Below are 17,928 nucleotides of genomic sequence, written 5' to 3'. Positions count from 1 at the left end.
ATGACAGACTACAGCTCAAGTTAGAGGCTTGTTTGTTTTTGTAGGAGTGTTTAATGGATTTTTCATGCCAATGTTAATACTATGTACTGGTATTTCATCTGTAACTTCAAACAAACAAACACTCACTCATAACATCTTTTGTTTAACAAAAAAACAAATTCTAAACCAATGTATATAGCAACAATAGTTTTAAACACAGGACATCCTAAGCATATAGAACTGGTTTGGTTCCTTTAATAAGGTAGCCGGTTCACATTGTGTACAATCGGGTTCAGGTATAAACATTTTCCCAATAAAATAAACATATCGGGCTGCTTTTATCTTCACTAAGACGCACGGTCCAGAGTTAATACAATGTTACATGTGCTTCAAGTGTCTTCAGTTATAATTCAGTGATGGAAAGGGTTTTGCTTGCATCTCGTACATGTTTTTGCAGGGGGATAATAGCTTAAGCCTGCAATCGGATATTATACAATGGAATAACATTTTCAACAGGTTTTGTAAAACAAAAAAAAGATACATAACTCAATATATTCATTTAAGAGGTCCTTCAAAATCCCTATAGTTTTGCTGTTAGCCCCGTGACATGGTCGGTTTTATTTCTCTTTCATAAACATAATAAACACACTGTAGGACACGGTATAACAGAACCTGGTTAGACAACACCTTCTCAGACCATTGGCTGTGGTTGCCTGTGGTTCACCAGACCTGTCACCCTTGGACTTTAGTGTTGGTATTGAGCCATCACATCATCTCTGTGCGACTAAGTCTCCAGACGACTTGAAGGGCCACCTGAAATTCACAGCGACCACCAAACCACAGGACAAAATGAGGTCAGAATGTGTTAACTGAAAGCAAAGGATTACCGTGTGCCGTGCTGAGGGTGGAGCGCAATTCAAAAGTAACATGAATGTGTTTTACAGAGTATATGGGGGCCGGTGGGTGTATTGCATTGATCTAAACAGTAATGGATCTAAATAGCCACCGTTTTAAGTATTATAATATTACCATTCCTGACATTTGACTTGCTTTTAAAAAGACAATAATACACTCAAACACACATAGAGATGGATTTCTCTGTCCCTTCTTATATTGATTTAAAAACTACCTGTATTTAGATCCTATAAATAGAGCAATTTATAAAAGGAAGAATGAGGAACTTAACCTCTGTGCATTAGTTAGCAGGTACTGGCAGTGGATGTTAATTATAACTTTTACCACTAACCATATATTTGTGGTTAGTTCCAGCGCTCCAGGTAATGATTTAAAATGCAATAAAATGAGGTACACACCACTATTAATAATAATAAAGAAGAAATAAAGAAAACACAAGACAATACCTACAAAGCCACCAGTGCAGACAGCATCAACCAATTCATAGACTTCATTGGCATCCACATCATAGGGTAAAAATAATAAAACAAGTGACTTCTTCAAACATTTGTTTGTTTTTTAAAGCAAGTGCAATTTCTGCATCTGTCAATGCTCATAGTTTTTTTTTGAGCTTTTATCAAGTTCTCAGGTCTTTGGTTACAGTAGATGTATGCAGGAAAATCCAAGGAAGTGCAGCTGCTACATCTTACACACACACACACACACACATATATATATATATATATTATAAAAATAATAAAACATGGAGCTTCATAGAATTCTGGGTGACGAAACGAATGTGCTTCTTCGGCTTCAAGCTTCTGCGAGTCTGTCTCTTCTGCTCGCTGGGATGCAGTGCCTTGGGGTCGCGCTTTTAGAAGAGGCACTGGCTGTATAACGCAAGCTGAAGGGAGAGAGGTATCGCATCGATCAGTGAGATTCATTGCTGTCCCATCTTAAGAGTCAGTTCCTGCAAGGCTTGGGGCTCCCCCCGGTGGGCATCCCGTTTCGCAGTGCTTGTGACGGAGGGATCTGCCAGTGCAGCGGAGACAAAAATGACATTGCTTTAGAAACTTCCAAACTCCTAGAAGAAAAAGAGGAAAACATATACATGTAAAGAAATCGTTGGAAAGATTTTCCTTCAAGAAGCTAGTGTGCAAGATCAACATACCGCATTTTGAAGCGATGATGCTAATACTATTTCTTATTCCAACCTCAAAAAATATTTTTAAAAGGAGTGCAAACTGTCTTGATGAGGTCAGAATTATCGAGCTGCTGTACTCACTGAGATTCCCATCTCCACGCCCTTATCTTCTTGTATTGCTGATCCCTGGACCTTTCGGATTTTTAATATTTAAATTCTCGTACACTCCCGCTGCATCCTCGTTAACCCTAAAAAACAAGAGGTAAAAAAGCAGTGAAATAAATAGATCCTACAGTGTAAATCTGGACTTCCAGTCGAGAGACTATGAATTCAATGACTATTAAGTATTACGTCATGTGTGTTTTCTTTCCACTAGGTGGCAGCATTGCCTCCGACAATGGGCTGCCATAGAAAAACCAAAAGAAAAATGCATTAAAAAGAATTGTGTTAAGGAGTGTTTTCAAAGTGTGCTGTTCTCCTGGGTTGCAGCGTGAGGACAAGCATGTCTAGCCAGCAGGACTTACATGGAAGAAGTTCTAGAAGTGGGAGTGTGGGGCCAAAGCTTCGTGTTCTCTGTAGGTGGATACCTGATGTTAGAATACTCCCTCTCTTTCGTTTTATTTCTCTGTAAAAGTCAGAAAAGACTTGATGAGAAGGATGGGCTCCAGTAGAGATACATTGTGTTAACAACCTTATGCATAATCATTGAGAACTGGAACAAGCAAATTAACATTTGAAAAAGCAACTTCCCATATATACATGTTGTGGAGGCTACTTAAATATCTGTATATACATACAAATTCTGTATGACCAGAATTTAAAACTGATAGACATGAACAACACACAGTACTGATACAGTCCTGTATTATGGACTATTTTACCTATGACAATGTCACCCCTTTAGACTACATAGCTGCTACCTGTACATGACACTGTAAAGTAGCAGCTTCTAATGCACATGGATATAACGCTATGGGCTGGCCTCACGCACACACAGTTCTGAAATGACATTCTCGTGTGTGGCACGAGGGGGCACGCACCTGCTCTTCCTCTAATCTTTTCTGGACAGTGTCTATATACTGCTGCACCGCCATGTAAATAAATTTATACTGCGCTTCCGTCTGCACCATCCCGGAGCGCTGCCTTCGCACCATCTGGATCGTCTTCGGGACGTCTATATCACAGTCTAGCCCTGGAAGAAAAACAAGCGTCGTCCCGGAATGAATCGCAGGTAAGAACGGCCCACCGTCGCACACAAAACCTTAGCGTTGTTACAAATGCAAACCTGCATTCATTATCCAAACCGTATGCTTAATTACAGCTGTCATGGCAACACGCATATCAGAAATACTGTATCTTCAAAGATGAACGATCTTTGATTACACAGTCATATAAATGTAAATCCAATTCTAAATTAATGGGCTTGATATTTTGAGACTGTTTGTAAAAACCAGTCATGTGAAATAAATGAAGCTTATTACTTGATGTAAAACATTTACATCAATAAATCCCATTAGAGTAATGAATACGGAAACGCAACGCTTATGAGGGAACATTATGTACAATAATTACAAATTCGACAGAGGGCTACTGTATTTGAGAAACCCTATTCCTAACAGAAATACAGTAAATACTGTATCCAGATAAGAACCTGCACCTGATCTAATGACAAATACAAACATGGTAAATCTAACGACCTAACAACTACAATTAGAACAGCCTTTAAACTAGAAGATTCTGTAACTCATTTACCTAATTACCTATCATTAGTTTTAGTGTGTATCAACATCATTTGTTACAAAGGAACATGAAATGAATACAGGTAATTAAACCCACATGAATTTACAGGGCTCAATTCAAAATGAATGACACCAGAACCAGAGGAAGTGTATAAGATATTCCTGTGGTATTTTGATGAATTTCCAGTATTATAAAGCAGGATCATTATTATTAATATTATTGATAAAAGCGATCAAGTGTCTTACCTTGTCTGCTAATAATGTCTACAAGAATGTCTATTACAATTATGGTTCCTGTCCTTCCTATTCCTGCACTGAAAGAAAAGGGGGAAAAAAGTGAGGTGCAATGCTCTAGCCTCAATGGCAAAATATGACCAATCGCTTGCGCACCAGTTTAACTGATTCAAGGAACATTTCATTTTCAGAAAGGAACTTCTACAGCACTGTCTCGTTCACATCCTGAAGCGCTTTCTCTTACAGTGAGTGGGTGGTGGAAACCTTGAGTAGGTACTGCAGTCACCTCCAGACAGTTTTAATTTATTTTTTTCCAAGTTTATTATTGGTGGCGTATGGATGGTGGGATACCACTGGGCTGATGCTCCTTATTTTATTGTCCCGTGTCGGAATCTAAGCCAAAGGTAGACCTCCAGCTGTTTTAAAAGGAAGGGTAATTAGATGTGGGCATCCTGCAGGTAGCAGCATAGTTTGCTGGGGAATACAAGAGCAATGGTCCCAGAGACAACCATAGAATACAGAACCCACCTCTCAATGAGAGTGGCAAAGTAAATGCATTTCACATGCACTTCATCCTGCTAGGGGTCCCTCGAGTCTAGCATCCTAGAGAAATACTATTTTTTATCTTTTTTTTTTTTTTGCTCTTCTTCTGAAGTCAGATTTAGAAGTGGGTGGTAAAACCATTCTCTTTGAAAACAATAGTTCAAATACAATACAGATCAAAAATAATTTTAGAAACAAAAAAGGGAGTGACTCCATAAGAAACTTAAAGGGGTTGATTTCATCAATCAATGGCACTCTGACATAAGCCACAGCTGTATAAGTGTTCGATGGCTTCCTCTTATCAAGGTGAGAGTGTTTCCTGTGCTTTGTCATACAAAGAGAAAGATAAAGAACACTCTCAACTACACTCTCAGCAAAATAAGTGCAGTTGCTGCTAATAGGCTACTGTGGGGATGTGACTTGTAATGTGTTTTATTGGAGCATTTTACTGCACAGAGTATACTGTTCTGGATTGCATCAACCACCTATCCTTGATCATCCTGGAATTACTCTTAGAAATAGGTGATTACAGTAATCCAGGGGGATTTCCTAATGTTGTAAATGTCCCTTAAACAGGAGGCTGTGGCTTCTCAGGTTTAATACCTTCTTCAACACAGTTTAAGATGGTGGAGCAAAATATGCAAATAATACATTTTAAGGATAATCAATAAATAAAATAGGATTGTTGTTTATTTATTTTCTCAATAAAGGATGAAAGCAGGAATTGACTCCATTGATCCATAATAAGACACACCTCGGTTTGTTATCTATAAACTGTGGATAACCAAGTTTGTATTAAAACCTGAGATGGGTGACTCTGCTATGCAATAGGCATCCCATTTGGGTGACAGCCTGCAAACGCTCTGTATAATATTGTTTCCCTGCTATTAAAGGCTTCAGCAGAGGCGTTCCTTGCTTCTTACCTGCAGTGCACTACAATAGGCCCAGTGTCTGGAATGCTTTGCTGCGCTTGGTTCACCTGGTCCAGGAAACTCAGAACTCCTCCAGGCTCGTTCGGCACGCCGTGATCCGGCCAGCTCAAGTACTGGTAGTGCCAAATATACCGGGGAGGTTCTTCCTGCAAAGCAGATTCACAGGGCTAGGTATACAGTGGAGATATTCAGAGATACTGCCAATCTGGGACAAAGACAATCAATCCAGCTGGCAGCAAATGAATATTTACACTGAACTGATTCAACACTACAAGGCTTTATTCTCCGCATAACTGTCAATTCAAATTGGGCTTGCCCTTGCTGTACCAGAAGCCGATTGCTATAAGATTGTGAGTAATGGAAAGAAACGGATAAGTGCAATGCTTTGGGAGAAGACGCATTTGGTCTGCAGCCTGTATTTTAAACAGATTTAGGTGGAATTTTTAAATGTTTTATTTGTTTCCTTCTATTTTGATGTTCTTGTTTCTCCATATTTGAGCTCTCGATATGTCTTTCTGATAAATTCACAGAGCGCACTGAAAAGCTAACTGCGTGCCTGTGTCTGATTTCCTCATTCCAGATGTGAAGTTGTGAGCATCAGCTCCTGACGATACTTGGAAAAGGGCTGGAACTCTTGGGAGACAGACATAGGACACATTGCAAATAAGAGCTAGGAAGAAAAAACACCCTCACAGAAATATGACCAGTACTGAATTCAGCTGAGATTCCATAACCCTGCATCTTTGCTGAACTTTGATCCAGTAGCAGAATATTGGCAAACTCTTTGGAAAAGATTAATCTGATGAGCAGAATATATTACTGTGACTGCATGCGCCAAGACCCGTGGGACCCAATTAGTGTGCCTCTATCGGGAGCTCCTTTCAAATGAAAATTGGTGGGCAAAACGTCTAATCTCGTTCTAGGAAACTCCAGCACTGATAGAACGCTGGGAACGATCGATCCCGCAGGAAGAAATGTTTCAAAATGTCCTGCGCAGTAGACAGAGTCAGAAACAGCTCTGGGATCAACTTCTCAAAAATGCAGTACGTTTGTTTTAAACGGCAGGCACCAAAAAAAGGGTGTATTAAATGCCACAGACGGGTCTAGCTGTATTGTAAAGCATTGAAACTTTTTGAGCTAGCGGAACATTAACCCTGTTTTTTTCTGCAAGGAGAAAGACAATAGGGGCCATTCTCAAAGCTAAATAACTATTTATTTTTTAAATAAAAAAACACCAAGTTACATCATCATAATAAAAACTAAAACACAAAGGAATTTAATTTAAGGCTTTGAAGGACAGCATCAAGTACGGCAAAAGCTATAATCACATTTTCCTGAAATCCTGTTTTTTTCCTGAATCTGTTTACTCTGGCAATTCAGTTTGCACTTTGAGGGGGGAAAGGGTTTAACAATGCCTCTAAAGTTATAAAGCTAGCGAGAAGCAACTGAGAATGCTAATATCAATCGTACCACAGTTTTTGTTTTTGCGGTTTCCTGTCTAATTTTGGTGTGTAACAAAAATGGAGTGAACACAATGAAAAGTAGGCCTGTGGTCAACATGTCTTATCAGAGCTCACCCTGTCTAGCCATGTAATCTCCAGCTCTCGCAGCACATAATCCTGGGCTGGCCTCTCCTCCATGTTCCTCACACAGAGAAGGCCGTATTCCTTCTGGGAGTCCACATCAGGCCAGTACCGCACACATTTATTCTGAGTAAAGAGTCAAAGAACAGGTGCACGAGTCAGAAAAACAAACACAGCAACGTACATTTGATGTATTTGTTTTTTTACAAAACAAATGTTTGCAACTTGGGTAGCTCCTGATAACAGAGTTGCTACAACTCCTGGCAAGCTATTTTAAATACAGAAAGATATTGTACATTTTTTTTTTTTTTAAGCAAAAGTACTCATTTTTTTCAAAAGTATAAATCTGCTTTCCTTTTGTGTTCTTAACTTGAATTAGCGCTGTTTTTTTTCTCTTTTTGAAGTTCTGTTTAATTATTTATACACAAGATGTGGTTTGATTATTTTAGAAATGTATTGCCATTAACACAAATTACCAGCTTTGACAATAAGCATCTGAATGGATCGATTCGCCTAGCCGCACGCCAACAAGCCTACCGTATATGATTTATAAACTCAAATAAGAACATCCAAGTATATTGCTCTACAGACCTAAAGATGACGAGAAACCCGTTCTTTTAATCTAACTAGCGAGGAGCCTGTAAAAGGATCTGGTCTATTTTTAAGCAGCTAGTGCTTCAAGCTGCAATCAAAAAAGGGGCAGAAGTGGAGAGAAGAACCAGGAGTGATTCAGGAGTCACTGCTGTTTTAATGCACGACTGCGTGCTCACTGCTAGCTTACCCTGCCTTACCCAGGGCAGCAGTGTGGAGTAGTGGTTAGGGCTCTGGACTCTTGACCGGAGGGTTGTGGGTTCAATCCCCAGTGGGGGACACTGCTGTTGTACCCTTGAGCAAGGTACTTTACCTAGATTGCTCCAGTAAAAACCCAACTGTATAAATGGGTAATTGTATGTAAAAATAATGTGATATCTGTATAATGTGAAATAATGTATAATGTGATATGTTGTAACAATTGTAAGTCGCCCTAGATAAGGGCGTCTGCTAAGAAATAAATAATAATAATAATAATAATAATACCCTTCCTCTTTCCACTTCCTTGGTTGTCATGACGATAACATGGGTGTTCTCCTGGTAGACCATGTTCCAGAAGTCATTCACCGTGTTCTGAAGGCACCCCTGTGTTGCAATGTAGACTTTACATTCGTCTGGCCGTCTCCCGTCTTCGTGGACACTCTAAAGATTAAAGCAGGTTTACTTAATGCTCCGACACCTTTCTTTGAAGGTCAGGGTGGGTATCAACCAGAATTAGTATACGTGTCCAGCAGAGTAGCCAACTTTAGCTCCTTCATCGCACTGCAGCCATTTTATTTCTGCTGAGCTTTATCTTTAGCAATTCAATGAGAGCCTGTTTAGCATCTTTACAATAAATTCTTCTGAATGCTTGCAAATGTCATTGAGAATCTAAACAGATCATTACCAAAATACTGCCGACTTCTATTTCAGCTGGATTCAATTTTGCAGTTTAAGCTGAAATATTATTTTGAAACGCACAGTATGCATTGCTTTCCAATGCACATAACAAAACAGACAACCTCAGAGGCTATTCCGCATGGTGTCACATTGCAGCAGTTGAACTGGTTTAATTACAACTAGATTGAAACTAAAACTTGGACTCTTTGCTTGTTCTTGGGGAAAGACAAACCGAAGCAAGCCAAATGCAATAGCATTCTAGCAACCAGTTCCAGGTGATATATTTTGCTAATAGTCTTAAGAAGCTGTTGAACAAACCAAAGGGGTTTACATTATGTGCATTAAGTTTTTATAGTGTATACAGTGAATTCTACTTAATACGTATTTCAAGGGTCCAGCAAAAAGGCACGGGCATTGGTTAAAATCATACTGATAATTACAATCAATTTTTCTCCGGCCAGTCTGTATACTCACTCGAATGTAGTTGGCGTTGATGTATTCTGCGCCTGGGACATCTGCGTCTGCATCTCTCAGTTCAACTCGAGTGGTATCAACTAGAGCATTGAAAAAAAGCTTATTCCTGACACTGACAATTTAGCCTCTCTTTACGTATTTATCTAAAGCAAATTTATCTCCTTTTTGAAGGCTGAGTGAGTGGGCAGGTAGGGAAAAAAATCACACACAGTATAGTCTTACAAAAAGAAACACTTTATAATGCAAGGTAAACTTTTTGTTGTTAATATACACAGAAAAACAATGAAGCTTTTTATTTGGAGGTAGTTTTGTTTGCATATATTTAAAATATAGTGATTTCATTCTTTAGGCTCAAACGTTCCTTCAAATGCTACAGAAAACAGCTGGTTCAGACAGTGGCAGATAATTAACGGAGAGTCTGAGAGGAAAGGGATCCTCTTGAGGTTTAAAAAGAGAACTGAAGATAAACAGCAGATATGAACAAGTGCTATACGTCACTGCAGAGCCTGCTACGTGACGTTCAGTCTCGCCTCAAAAGTGTATGAAAAACCACACCTCATCTTCAAATATCAAACTAGAAATGATCTGACCTGTGACATGATCTTTGTGGTTTGTAGATGCTGCATGGGGTACTATTCATGGTTACAGTTACTGAAGTGAGAACTACAAACAGGTGTAATTTACACAGGTTGCGTTTGCATTTCGCAGGTCTTAAAATAAGCATGCACAGACCTGCAAGTGATAAAACACGCATGCCGTACTATTTTAGTGAGCAGAAACAGCAAACGTTGAACATTAAAAGTTTGCAAATTTCACTTTCAATTTTGTCATTTTTCCCACCCCTGGTTAAAACTGGATAGCTGAACGACCCAATCCTTTGGCATGCACCTCTGTGACCCGCAGCCATTCACTTACATGGTAGAATATTTTTGTATCGGTTCTTGCTCTTGTTTTCTGGCTTCTGTCCTTCTTTCCGGGGGTACAGCAGTTTGCATTCCTGCTGCTGCAGCATCTGAGGAAAGTGAACAGGCAGATCGGGCCACTTCCAAAAAAACTCCTTTTACAATGCAAGTCAAATGCAATGCTTGTTATTTTTGAGAGCATGCTACTTTTAAATTATTACAACAGGATCGACCTGCCCTGGTGTGGTGCACTCGCATGATAAATGAATCATGACTGTTGTGGCTAGGTGGAACTGTACTGCAAACAGGGCCCCTATCTCTGCAAACTCAACCTTGCTTCCCGGAGGGATTTCCCTGTATAAATCTAATTTAGATTCATAAATAAAACACATTGACAGCACTGCTAGGGTTGACATACAGTCCACACAGTTCAGGTTTTGTCTCTCTGCTGCAGAGCGCTAGTGAACTGGGGGCGTGCTTAGATATCAGGACATCCTGAGGGACATTTAACCTCAAGAGAGAAAAGGATAAATATTGAGACAAAAGGATTACCTCAAACTCCTCCCAGAAGCCCTGCTTGGGTTTCTCAGTGTGATCAGCCACTTTGTTCAGCTCCTTCACTCTGTTTTCAATGTTTGCTGCATTTATCCTGGTGGCATTAAATGGCTGAGAGGGATTGTAATTAAAAAAAAACAAAGCTGTAAAACATTTTGCAGAACATAGCTTTATGGCTGTAAAAACTAAAATCCATAAACCATATGCTATATAGGACTCAAATGTTCAGTTATGAAACAAACACGTTCTAACATGTTTTTTTTTTTTCTTTCTTCAAAACTGCACATTTTTCAGGCCTTGTGCATGACTGGTAAGATTTTACATTTTGTTAGCTACAACCTCCTTTAAATGCACTTGCCATGCACACAACATTTTGACTTGCTGGTTCGACTTCCAATGATCATTATCCTGCAACCACCACTCACTTTATCAAAGAAACCTGCTTTAAGCCCAACAGGCACCTGGCCAGTTGGTGGCGCTGTAGAGCCCTGACGATTTTGCCTCTTAAACCCAGGGGATTGCCTGAGCCAATGCAACCCCTGTGGAATCCCCAGAGATGACTGGAGACTTTGCACAGCCAGGAAATGAACCAGCGCTCCCCTGACTGACCACACAGCCTTTACAAGGTGAAACACCAGATGAGACACTGTTTGGTCAGATGGTGGTTGGTATCGGGTGCATTATGATATTTATCAGTATCATTTTATCAATAGGAGTGCACAAACTACAACTGCTTAAGGACGTGCCGACAAGATACCTGTTTGAGATGAACCACAATTCCACTCTTTTCCACCATGGGGTTTTTCTTGTAATGCTCCACCAGGTCGGTTAGCGTGTCAAATCTCTCCCCTCCTCCAACATCGTACTTCCCATCCTGCTTGTGAAAAAAGGAAAAGTAAAGGAAAGACCCAGCTTCTCCTGTCTTCAGAAATCCCTTCTTGGATCAGAGTTAACTGCAGGGCAGGTCATTGAGGCTTATCTAGGTCGGGTCTTTTCACTACTAAAATAAGTAATACCAACGTTTGAATTAAAGCTGATGCCTGCCAATACCTATATCTTATTCCCAAGTGTCATTCCATCTGGTGTAGACTTCAGTCCAGACCAAAATGTAAGCTGAACACACATTTTAAAAAAGAATGCCTTCATACATAAAAAGCAATTGTTCACCACTAATATCCTCTGCTGTGGTCATTACCTGTAGACAACTGAGCTTGTGTTTCAGGGCACCTATCATACGTATCGGATGCGGGCCGCTGCCTCAGACATGCTTAAACCCGATGCCTACCTGATACCGGATCATGACGTGTGTCACTTTGGTTTTGCGGTCTACGTTCTCGTGCTTCTCCTCATTCGTCAGCACGGACAGGACGAAGTCTCCCGGCTTGCTCTGGCTCTCCCGCACCAGGAAGCTCCCGGGCTTCCCTTTCTCTGTCAGCAGCTTCTCGGCATCTTTCCCTGAAAGGTGGCCATGGTACCATCTGAGGAGGAGAAGAACGTCATCAATACATCGAGGCTGCTGTTGCACTGGCAGCATCAGAAATAGGTTTAGGAGTTAACGGATCAATAAAGTATGTAACACGTGGATATGATTGTGATTGTTATGGTGTTCAGAGTGGTTCCAATTGCAATTAGTCAAATACACAGTGTTTTTTATTGATGGGAGCTGGATGTTTTCATTGATTCTGTGCCTAAAGGTGCTTCCCCCCTTTTTTCCTTTATCATTTGTTGTACAAAAAAATGGCAGGAATTACAACAAGGTGCACTGTACAAAGGCACACATCCTATAGTTTACAGTGTAATACAGCAAAGGACTCAACAGAAACGTTTAAGCATTGTTGAAGTTCCAGCTGTAATCTGACATGCTACCTCTGGGCGGTGTTGCAGATTTAAAATGATACCCTGTTTGAATCAGCGGCCATCAATTGCTTAGATGTTTGTCTTGTATTGATTCAGTGTGCTTCGTTTCAATATAGTAACATTTGCTTTTGGATAATCAAATGCACTACAGATTTACATTCATATTCAAAATAAAACAACTTGGACATGTTTGGGAGATTAAAAAAAGGACAAAGTAATGCATATAGAAACACTAGTGCTTCTACATCAATCAATAGCACAAGTCATGTGATGCATGTAGGATCCCAACGGCATTAAATATAGATATACAATAATGAGAAATAACTAAGCGCTGACAGTTTGTGAGAACGATGTTAAGAAAGGGCAGTTTCAGTATTAATAACTTAAAGCAAGCAGAGACAGAGGGTCACGCAAGTCTCTCTTCCACAGCACTGGTGTAAACACTCCACGAATAACTTACAGATATTCCTAAAGGAACCTGCCTGGTAAATTCACAAACAGAGTGGAAAAATCACTGTACTGTACATTCCTATGGGTTTTTATTAATAACCAGTACCTGCTGCATTATAAGTAAGATGTGGTAGTATAACTGCAGTGTGTCCATTACAAGCACTGCAATAGCCTGAAACTCTGAATGCAGGAGTCATGGTTAATACAACGGCTCCACACACATTGTGATGCTCCCGTCTTAGGTGAGGGTCAATGCCACATGATGTGAAAACATGCTACACATGATGAAGTTTATTTCAGGTGAAAGTTCCACTGCTGATGAGCTGCTGAGCAATTTAGCATGGCTTCTCTTCTCTCAAAGGAGAGACATCAACAAAGATGACCTTTCTTCTGGTTATCAACCTCTATCTTTGTGGTCACATGTTTTGCCTGGCTGATGATTGCTCTTGCATAGCCCTTAACATTTTTAATTGTATTCATGTCCTCTCTTAACCTTTTTACTGATTTACAGTACTAATCTATAGTTCAGTTCATTGCTGACAGCCTTTGCTAACACTGTAAACCAAGCATTTTATAAACTGTTCCAGAAAAGACTTCCAATAGGGTCACACATCTTCCAGCACAATTTCAAGGACAATGGCCTACTACATGGGAATTGTAACCTTTTTAATACATTAAATATTGAAAATAGCTGGGAGAAAAAGTCATTTTGGACACATAATAAATATACGTTTCATTAAAAAGGTTTTCAATTGTTTTCCATTGTCTTATTTGGGGGGGAAAAATGGCATCTTCATATGAGGTCATCATGCATGTGTGTCTTCCATATACAGAGTAGAAAAGAGTTTATTTATTTTTTCAATCTGTCCCCCATATAAGGTTGCCGTGCATGAAAGGGTTTTCTGAAAATGGTAACACAATACACACATCCTATTGACAGTGTTATGGTATTTGTGTGTGCATACAGTCAGTCTATAACACATAGTTAATGCAGATTAACGGCTGACTGAAATCTGAAATATTCAATGCACAAGGACATCCATAAATGTGCTGTCTAAATACATTGTAATCTTATTATTAAAATTCTCTTGACGTAACTTTCTCTCTTAACAACTCTTCCGCGGCTCCCAGCTACATTAAGCACAGTTATAATTACCATCACTATAATATACAGAACGGGTCTCCCAAGGACATTTTTAATTGGGTTGGCAAAATATTAAAATAGAATTTTACAAGTCACGGAGCTTCTCGTTTTGCAAGGTTTGGTATCTAGAGATTTATCGATTCTGTGGTTGCTTTGTTAAATTGATGCCGTGTTCTCTTCTGGATAGCTGTAGCTGCTGTTCTGTTTTTCTGGAAATGCATTTTGATTTCATGACAGAATGTCAGCAGAGTTCTAACGAATGGGCCACTGTTAGCACAGGATGTAGCTAAGCAGCAGGTGAGTCCAGAATTGATAAAAGGACCATTTATTTATTGCTTAATCAGCTTCAATGCAATCACTTCACTTCAGATCTTGCATTAGTTATCTTGCATTTGTCCTGCTGTTTAACTCAATCAAACGCTAATGTGTTGTGGGACTAAATGAAGTGCAGGTAATATATAATGTTTGCTTTTTTAAATCCCATTAAAACAGCATATGGAGATGTTTACATATAGTGGTAAATAACATGAAACCCCAAACTAATAAGAAAACAAGCGGCCAATTTTGAAACATTTCACTGGTTTGCATTTTGTTAATTACCAACAAATGATCAGTTAAATTACTTTCTAGGCAGTCTCTTGGGGTCCTGGAATAAAGGGAAGCAACTTTTAATATTGTTACAAAAGCCCCATGTGATCTGAACTCGTCTGTAAGCCAGACGCCAGGCTATGACAAAACATTTGCGTGGGTTCAAGCTCTCTGTAGTCTATATCTGAACCTCCACTTTCTAAGATTAGCAACATCACATTTTTTTCCAGTCTGCCTTATCACAGGACTACTTCCCTTCCAGGTGCAAGACGAGGGTTTCAGTCACTTCTCATTTAGGTATCCCCCTCTGTTTCCCTCACTTCAAAAACAAGCACTTGACTTGTCTCGTGTTGGTGTCTAAAGTTGACACTTCCACTCCTGGTCTTTGTTCCAACCCTGTTCTAAATTGTGTAATGGAACCAGATAATTATATCATTTTACCTGTTGAACATGGAGTGGCCCTCCAAGGCCATGATTGGACTAAAATTCTAATGCCTGCTAACCTGTGTGAAGCAGTATTTATTTAGATTTGTGCACCTTTTAACATTTAAAAACAGAGATACATATACATTTAAACAGTAGCAGATCTTAATAACAAAACACTTCACCTCTTTATTAATCCAGAGGTGGTGTTCCCACAGAGGTGATGGTGACACACTTATTAAAAAACATTACATAGAATACAAATACAGTAAAATGTAACAGTATTAAGATCTGACACTGTTTACAGAAATGTTTTACGTTAAAATGTTCTGTTCAATGCGAGTCAATGATTGCCATAGACCTAAATCATTACCAAAGATTGACATTTGTAAAAATGTAATAAAAAAATTCAGGTTAACCCCGTTAAACTATTCATTTTTTCCCACAGATATGTGTAGAGCGTTGACGTTCTCTCCTGTTTATATTAAGCAGTGTTTAGGTTTTTAAGAGGCAGAGTGGGCCTGTTTATCAGTATGCGTGTGTGGGAGTCTGTAGGTGGGAGAAATCTAAACATGATGTTCAATTTCAAATGAAAAACCACACACACCGTAATCATCAGGAAGTAATTGGCCATTGCAAATGTTTATTATGCTCCAAAACAGCATCTCCTAACCCAGTGCAATACAGAGAACATGTAGATTAAATCTCTGAACAACAATACAAGCATAATTAAGACTTTTCAGTGTTTTTAATATTCTCATTTTTGGTGGGGTTTTGTTTCATAGAAAAGAATTAGGGCTTTTATTTTGTATGCCTTTCAAAAAGTGAATTAACCAGTTCTTTCTGGTTTGGTCCAAAAGCCCGGTTCTGGAGTTTTTTGTGTAGGAAATCCTGAGAACTGCTTAGTGCACCAGCACAAATGGGATTCGCAGTGCGCGATGCTACCTCTGGTGGCACAAAACACATTAAACTGCATCTGCGAGAAGTGAATTCAAAATAAATGTCCTCATTTTTTTGTTTTGGCTGCATTTTCTCAGTGTTTAAACGGTTAAAACCTAAAATCTGAAACCCTAAGCATATCTAATATGATCTGATTAGGCAAAACACAAACAGCAATTAGTTTGAATTATTGAGTAGCTCCTGCATTAAAAAGTAAGTTCAAACTTGTACCACTGCAAATATTTCTACATGCGGCAGGGCTCTTCTGATCACAAACAGGATACAAGAAACCCTCTAAAACAATAAGTGGTCCTACCTCCCTTATAAACATATTGTAAGTCACGACTAAAGCAAACCGCACCTGAAAACTTCATGATTAAATAGGTTGTGTTTTTTTACTAGAATTAAGCACATGCATCCCTTTGAAGGAAAGAAAGTATGCTAATTGTTCTACATATGAATATGAATGGCCAGTGGGAAGAGGTGCTCCAAGCCTCTGTTGTTTTCAGTGGATCGTGACTTTGAAACCCTACAGCGAGCCCCACTCCCAGTGCATCGTTTGTAATAAGCAGAAGCGGAGAGCTCGGTAGTATCTCTTTACCTTTCCGAAGTTGGGTCCTTGCAGTTCAGAGGGTACTTCAGTTCAATCACGTCCCCGTTCTTCTCCCGTAGCAAGTCCTGCTGCTCTGTGTAGTACTGGACCAGCTCAGCTAGCGTAGCAAACTTCTCCCCTCCATACAGGTCGTAGTAATCTCCCGAGTTCTGGATCTTGATGTGTGTGACTTCGTCATTCCGTCTGCAAAAAAAACACCCCGATCATCAGATCTTTTAAATATTTAACGTTGAAAAAAATGTGTAGACCAGGGGTTCTCAAAGTGTTGTGATAGTGGGTCTCCCTTGAGTAAGAATCCCCCACCCACACCCTTTTTTCACTTTACAAACTGAAAAACAAATGTAATATGTAAAAGATGCTACTCTTCTGCACACACAACACACTGACCATTATAAAAGTTTCCCAGCAAAATATAATGTAGTGACAACGTTATGATCAGATCTTTAAAAACTAAACATATCTTCTGAAGCAAATGTGTAGACGAATCAAGTAGGGATTGTCAGTAAAAACACTGAGTGCTGGGTAAAGATCCCACTAGAATCGTCCTTTCCTAGCTCACCATCTGTCCCAACTAAAGGGATCTAATTTACTAGGACAAATTAGCCGATTGTGGTTTTTCTTTTTTTTAATGTTCAATGTTCACACTGTTACTGCTATGGTAAAAAGAAGAGGACTAAGTCTAAACAAAGAGATTCCATTTTAGAACCACTGCCTGTGCGGTTTTGGATTAATATTTTGTAGCAATTGAGCTGTGTGAATTCTCAGTTTACGGCTTGCAAGTCTCATTAGCCTTTGCATTTGTGAAGATCAAAGAATGAGACAATTCAAGCCCCCCCTAACTGAAACTGTAAATGAAAACTCGACATAGATAGGTAACCATCTGACTGCACAAGCACAGAAAAACTCACGAGCAACCCGAATGAAAGAGTTTTGAAACTACTTTCTCCGATATTTACAATAGAAAGTACATTGACAACGTTTTTAAAAGTAGGCACTGTACAAAGGTGAGATTTTATATGAAATGGTATTTTTATTTGGAGACTGTTTTCTATCTAGCTTTGTTACCTACCAACCAGAAACTGAATGCAGTAAAAAAAATCTAAAAACCATATTTCCAAATATAGAGACCAATTTTAAACTTGCTAGCTATCCATATTATATATATATTTTCCGAGACAATATTTCATCAAGGGGTTTTTGACGTCACAAAAGTGCAATACGACTTTTTTTGCATGGGCCACAGTGTAAATATAGCACTATCACATGACAATATATATATATATATATAAATAAGTGCATATATAAAAAAAGTGCATACATACATACATACATACATGGACTTTTTTCTAATGTTGTCATGTGATGTACATGCATTACAAATTAACACCACTACATAGATTACACAGTGCTTACAAAGGTACCACAATGTTCCTGTTTGGACAGCTGAGGAAACCAGCACCTCTGG

The 17,928-nt window shown here is 39.2% G+C and overlaps 1 protein-coding gene and 1 long non-coding RNA gene across 6 annotated transcripts in view; one reads left to right on the top strand and one right to left on the bottom strand.

The window, feature by feature from the left end:
• The window catches only part of LOC131701830 (uncharacterized), a 53,962-nt gene that overhangs the window by 11,244 nt on the left and 24,790 nt on the right, over window positions 1-17,928 (top strand). The window contains exon 3 of one of the 2 annotated variants that reach the window (XR_009309047.1): window positions 6,046-6,646. The exons of the other annotated variant lie outside the window; for it this stretch is intronic. This is a non-coding gene — a long non-coding RNA (uncharacterized LOC131701830). Of the gene's footprint in view, window positions 1-6,045; window positions 6,647-17,928 lie in introns of those variants that run through there. 2 annotated transcript variants of the gene reach the window in all.
• Window positions 174-17,928, bottom strand: part of LOC117432426 (tyrosine-protein phosphatase non-receptor type 11) — a 55,590-nt gene continuing 37,835 nt past the window's right edge. For 2 of the 4 annotated variants that reach the window (XM_034054350.3, XM_059002100.1), the window contains exons 3-16: window positions 16,452-16,646; window positions 11,735-11,927; window positions 11,207-11,326; window positions 10,447-10,560; window positions 9,908-10,004; window positions 8,993-9,072; window positions 8,126-8,281; window positions 7,043-7,174; window positions 5,457-5,611; window positions 4,003-4,070; window positions 3,058-3,209; window positions 2,542-2,642; window positions 2,159-2,265; window positions 174-1,957 (exon numbers count right to left, since the gene is read on the bottom strand). In XM_034054350.3, coding sequence (XP_033910241.2) covers window positions 2,181-2,265; window positions 2,542-2,642; window positions 3,058-3,209; window positions 4,003-4,070; window positions 5,457-5,611; window positions 7,043-7,174; window positions 8,126-8,281; window positions 8,993-9,072; window positions 9,908-10,004; window positions 10,447-10,560; window positions 11,207-11,326; window positions 11,735-11,927; window positions 16,452-16,646 — 1,648 coding nt within the window. In that variant the 3' untranslated portion in view covers window positions 174-1,957; window positions 2,159-2,180. The remainder of the gene's footprint in view (window positions 1,958-2,158; window positions 2,266-2,541; window positions 2,643-3,057; window positions 3,210-4,002; window positions 4,071-5,456; window positions 5,612-7,042; window positions 7,175-8,125; window positions 8,282-8,992; window positions 9,073-9,907; window positions 10,005-10,446; window positions 10,561-11,206; window positions 11,327-11,734; window positions 11,928-16,451; window positions 16,647-17,928) is intronic. The other 2 variants (XM_034054351.3, XM_034054352.3) reach the window with 2 other exon arrangements.

This window comes from Acipenser ruthenus, chromosome 27 (assembly GCF_902713425.1).
Source record: "Acipenser ruthenus chromosome 27, fAciRut3.2 maternal haplotype, whole genome shotgun sequence".
Lineage (NCBI taxonomy): Eukaryota > Metazoa > Chordata > Actinopteri > Acipenseriformes > Acipenseridae > Acipenser > Acipenser ruthenus.
This window is presented reverse-complemented; position numbering and strand designations above follow the sequence as displayed.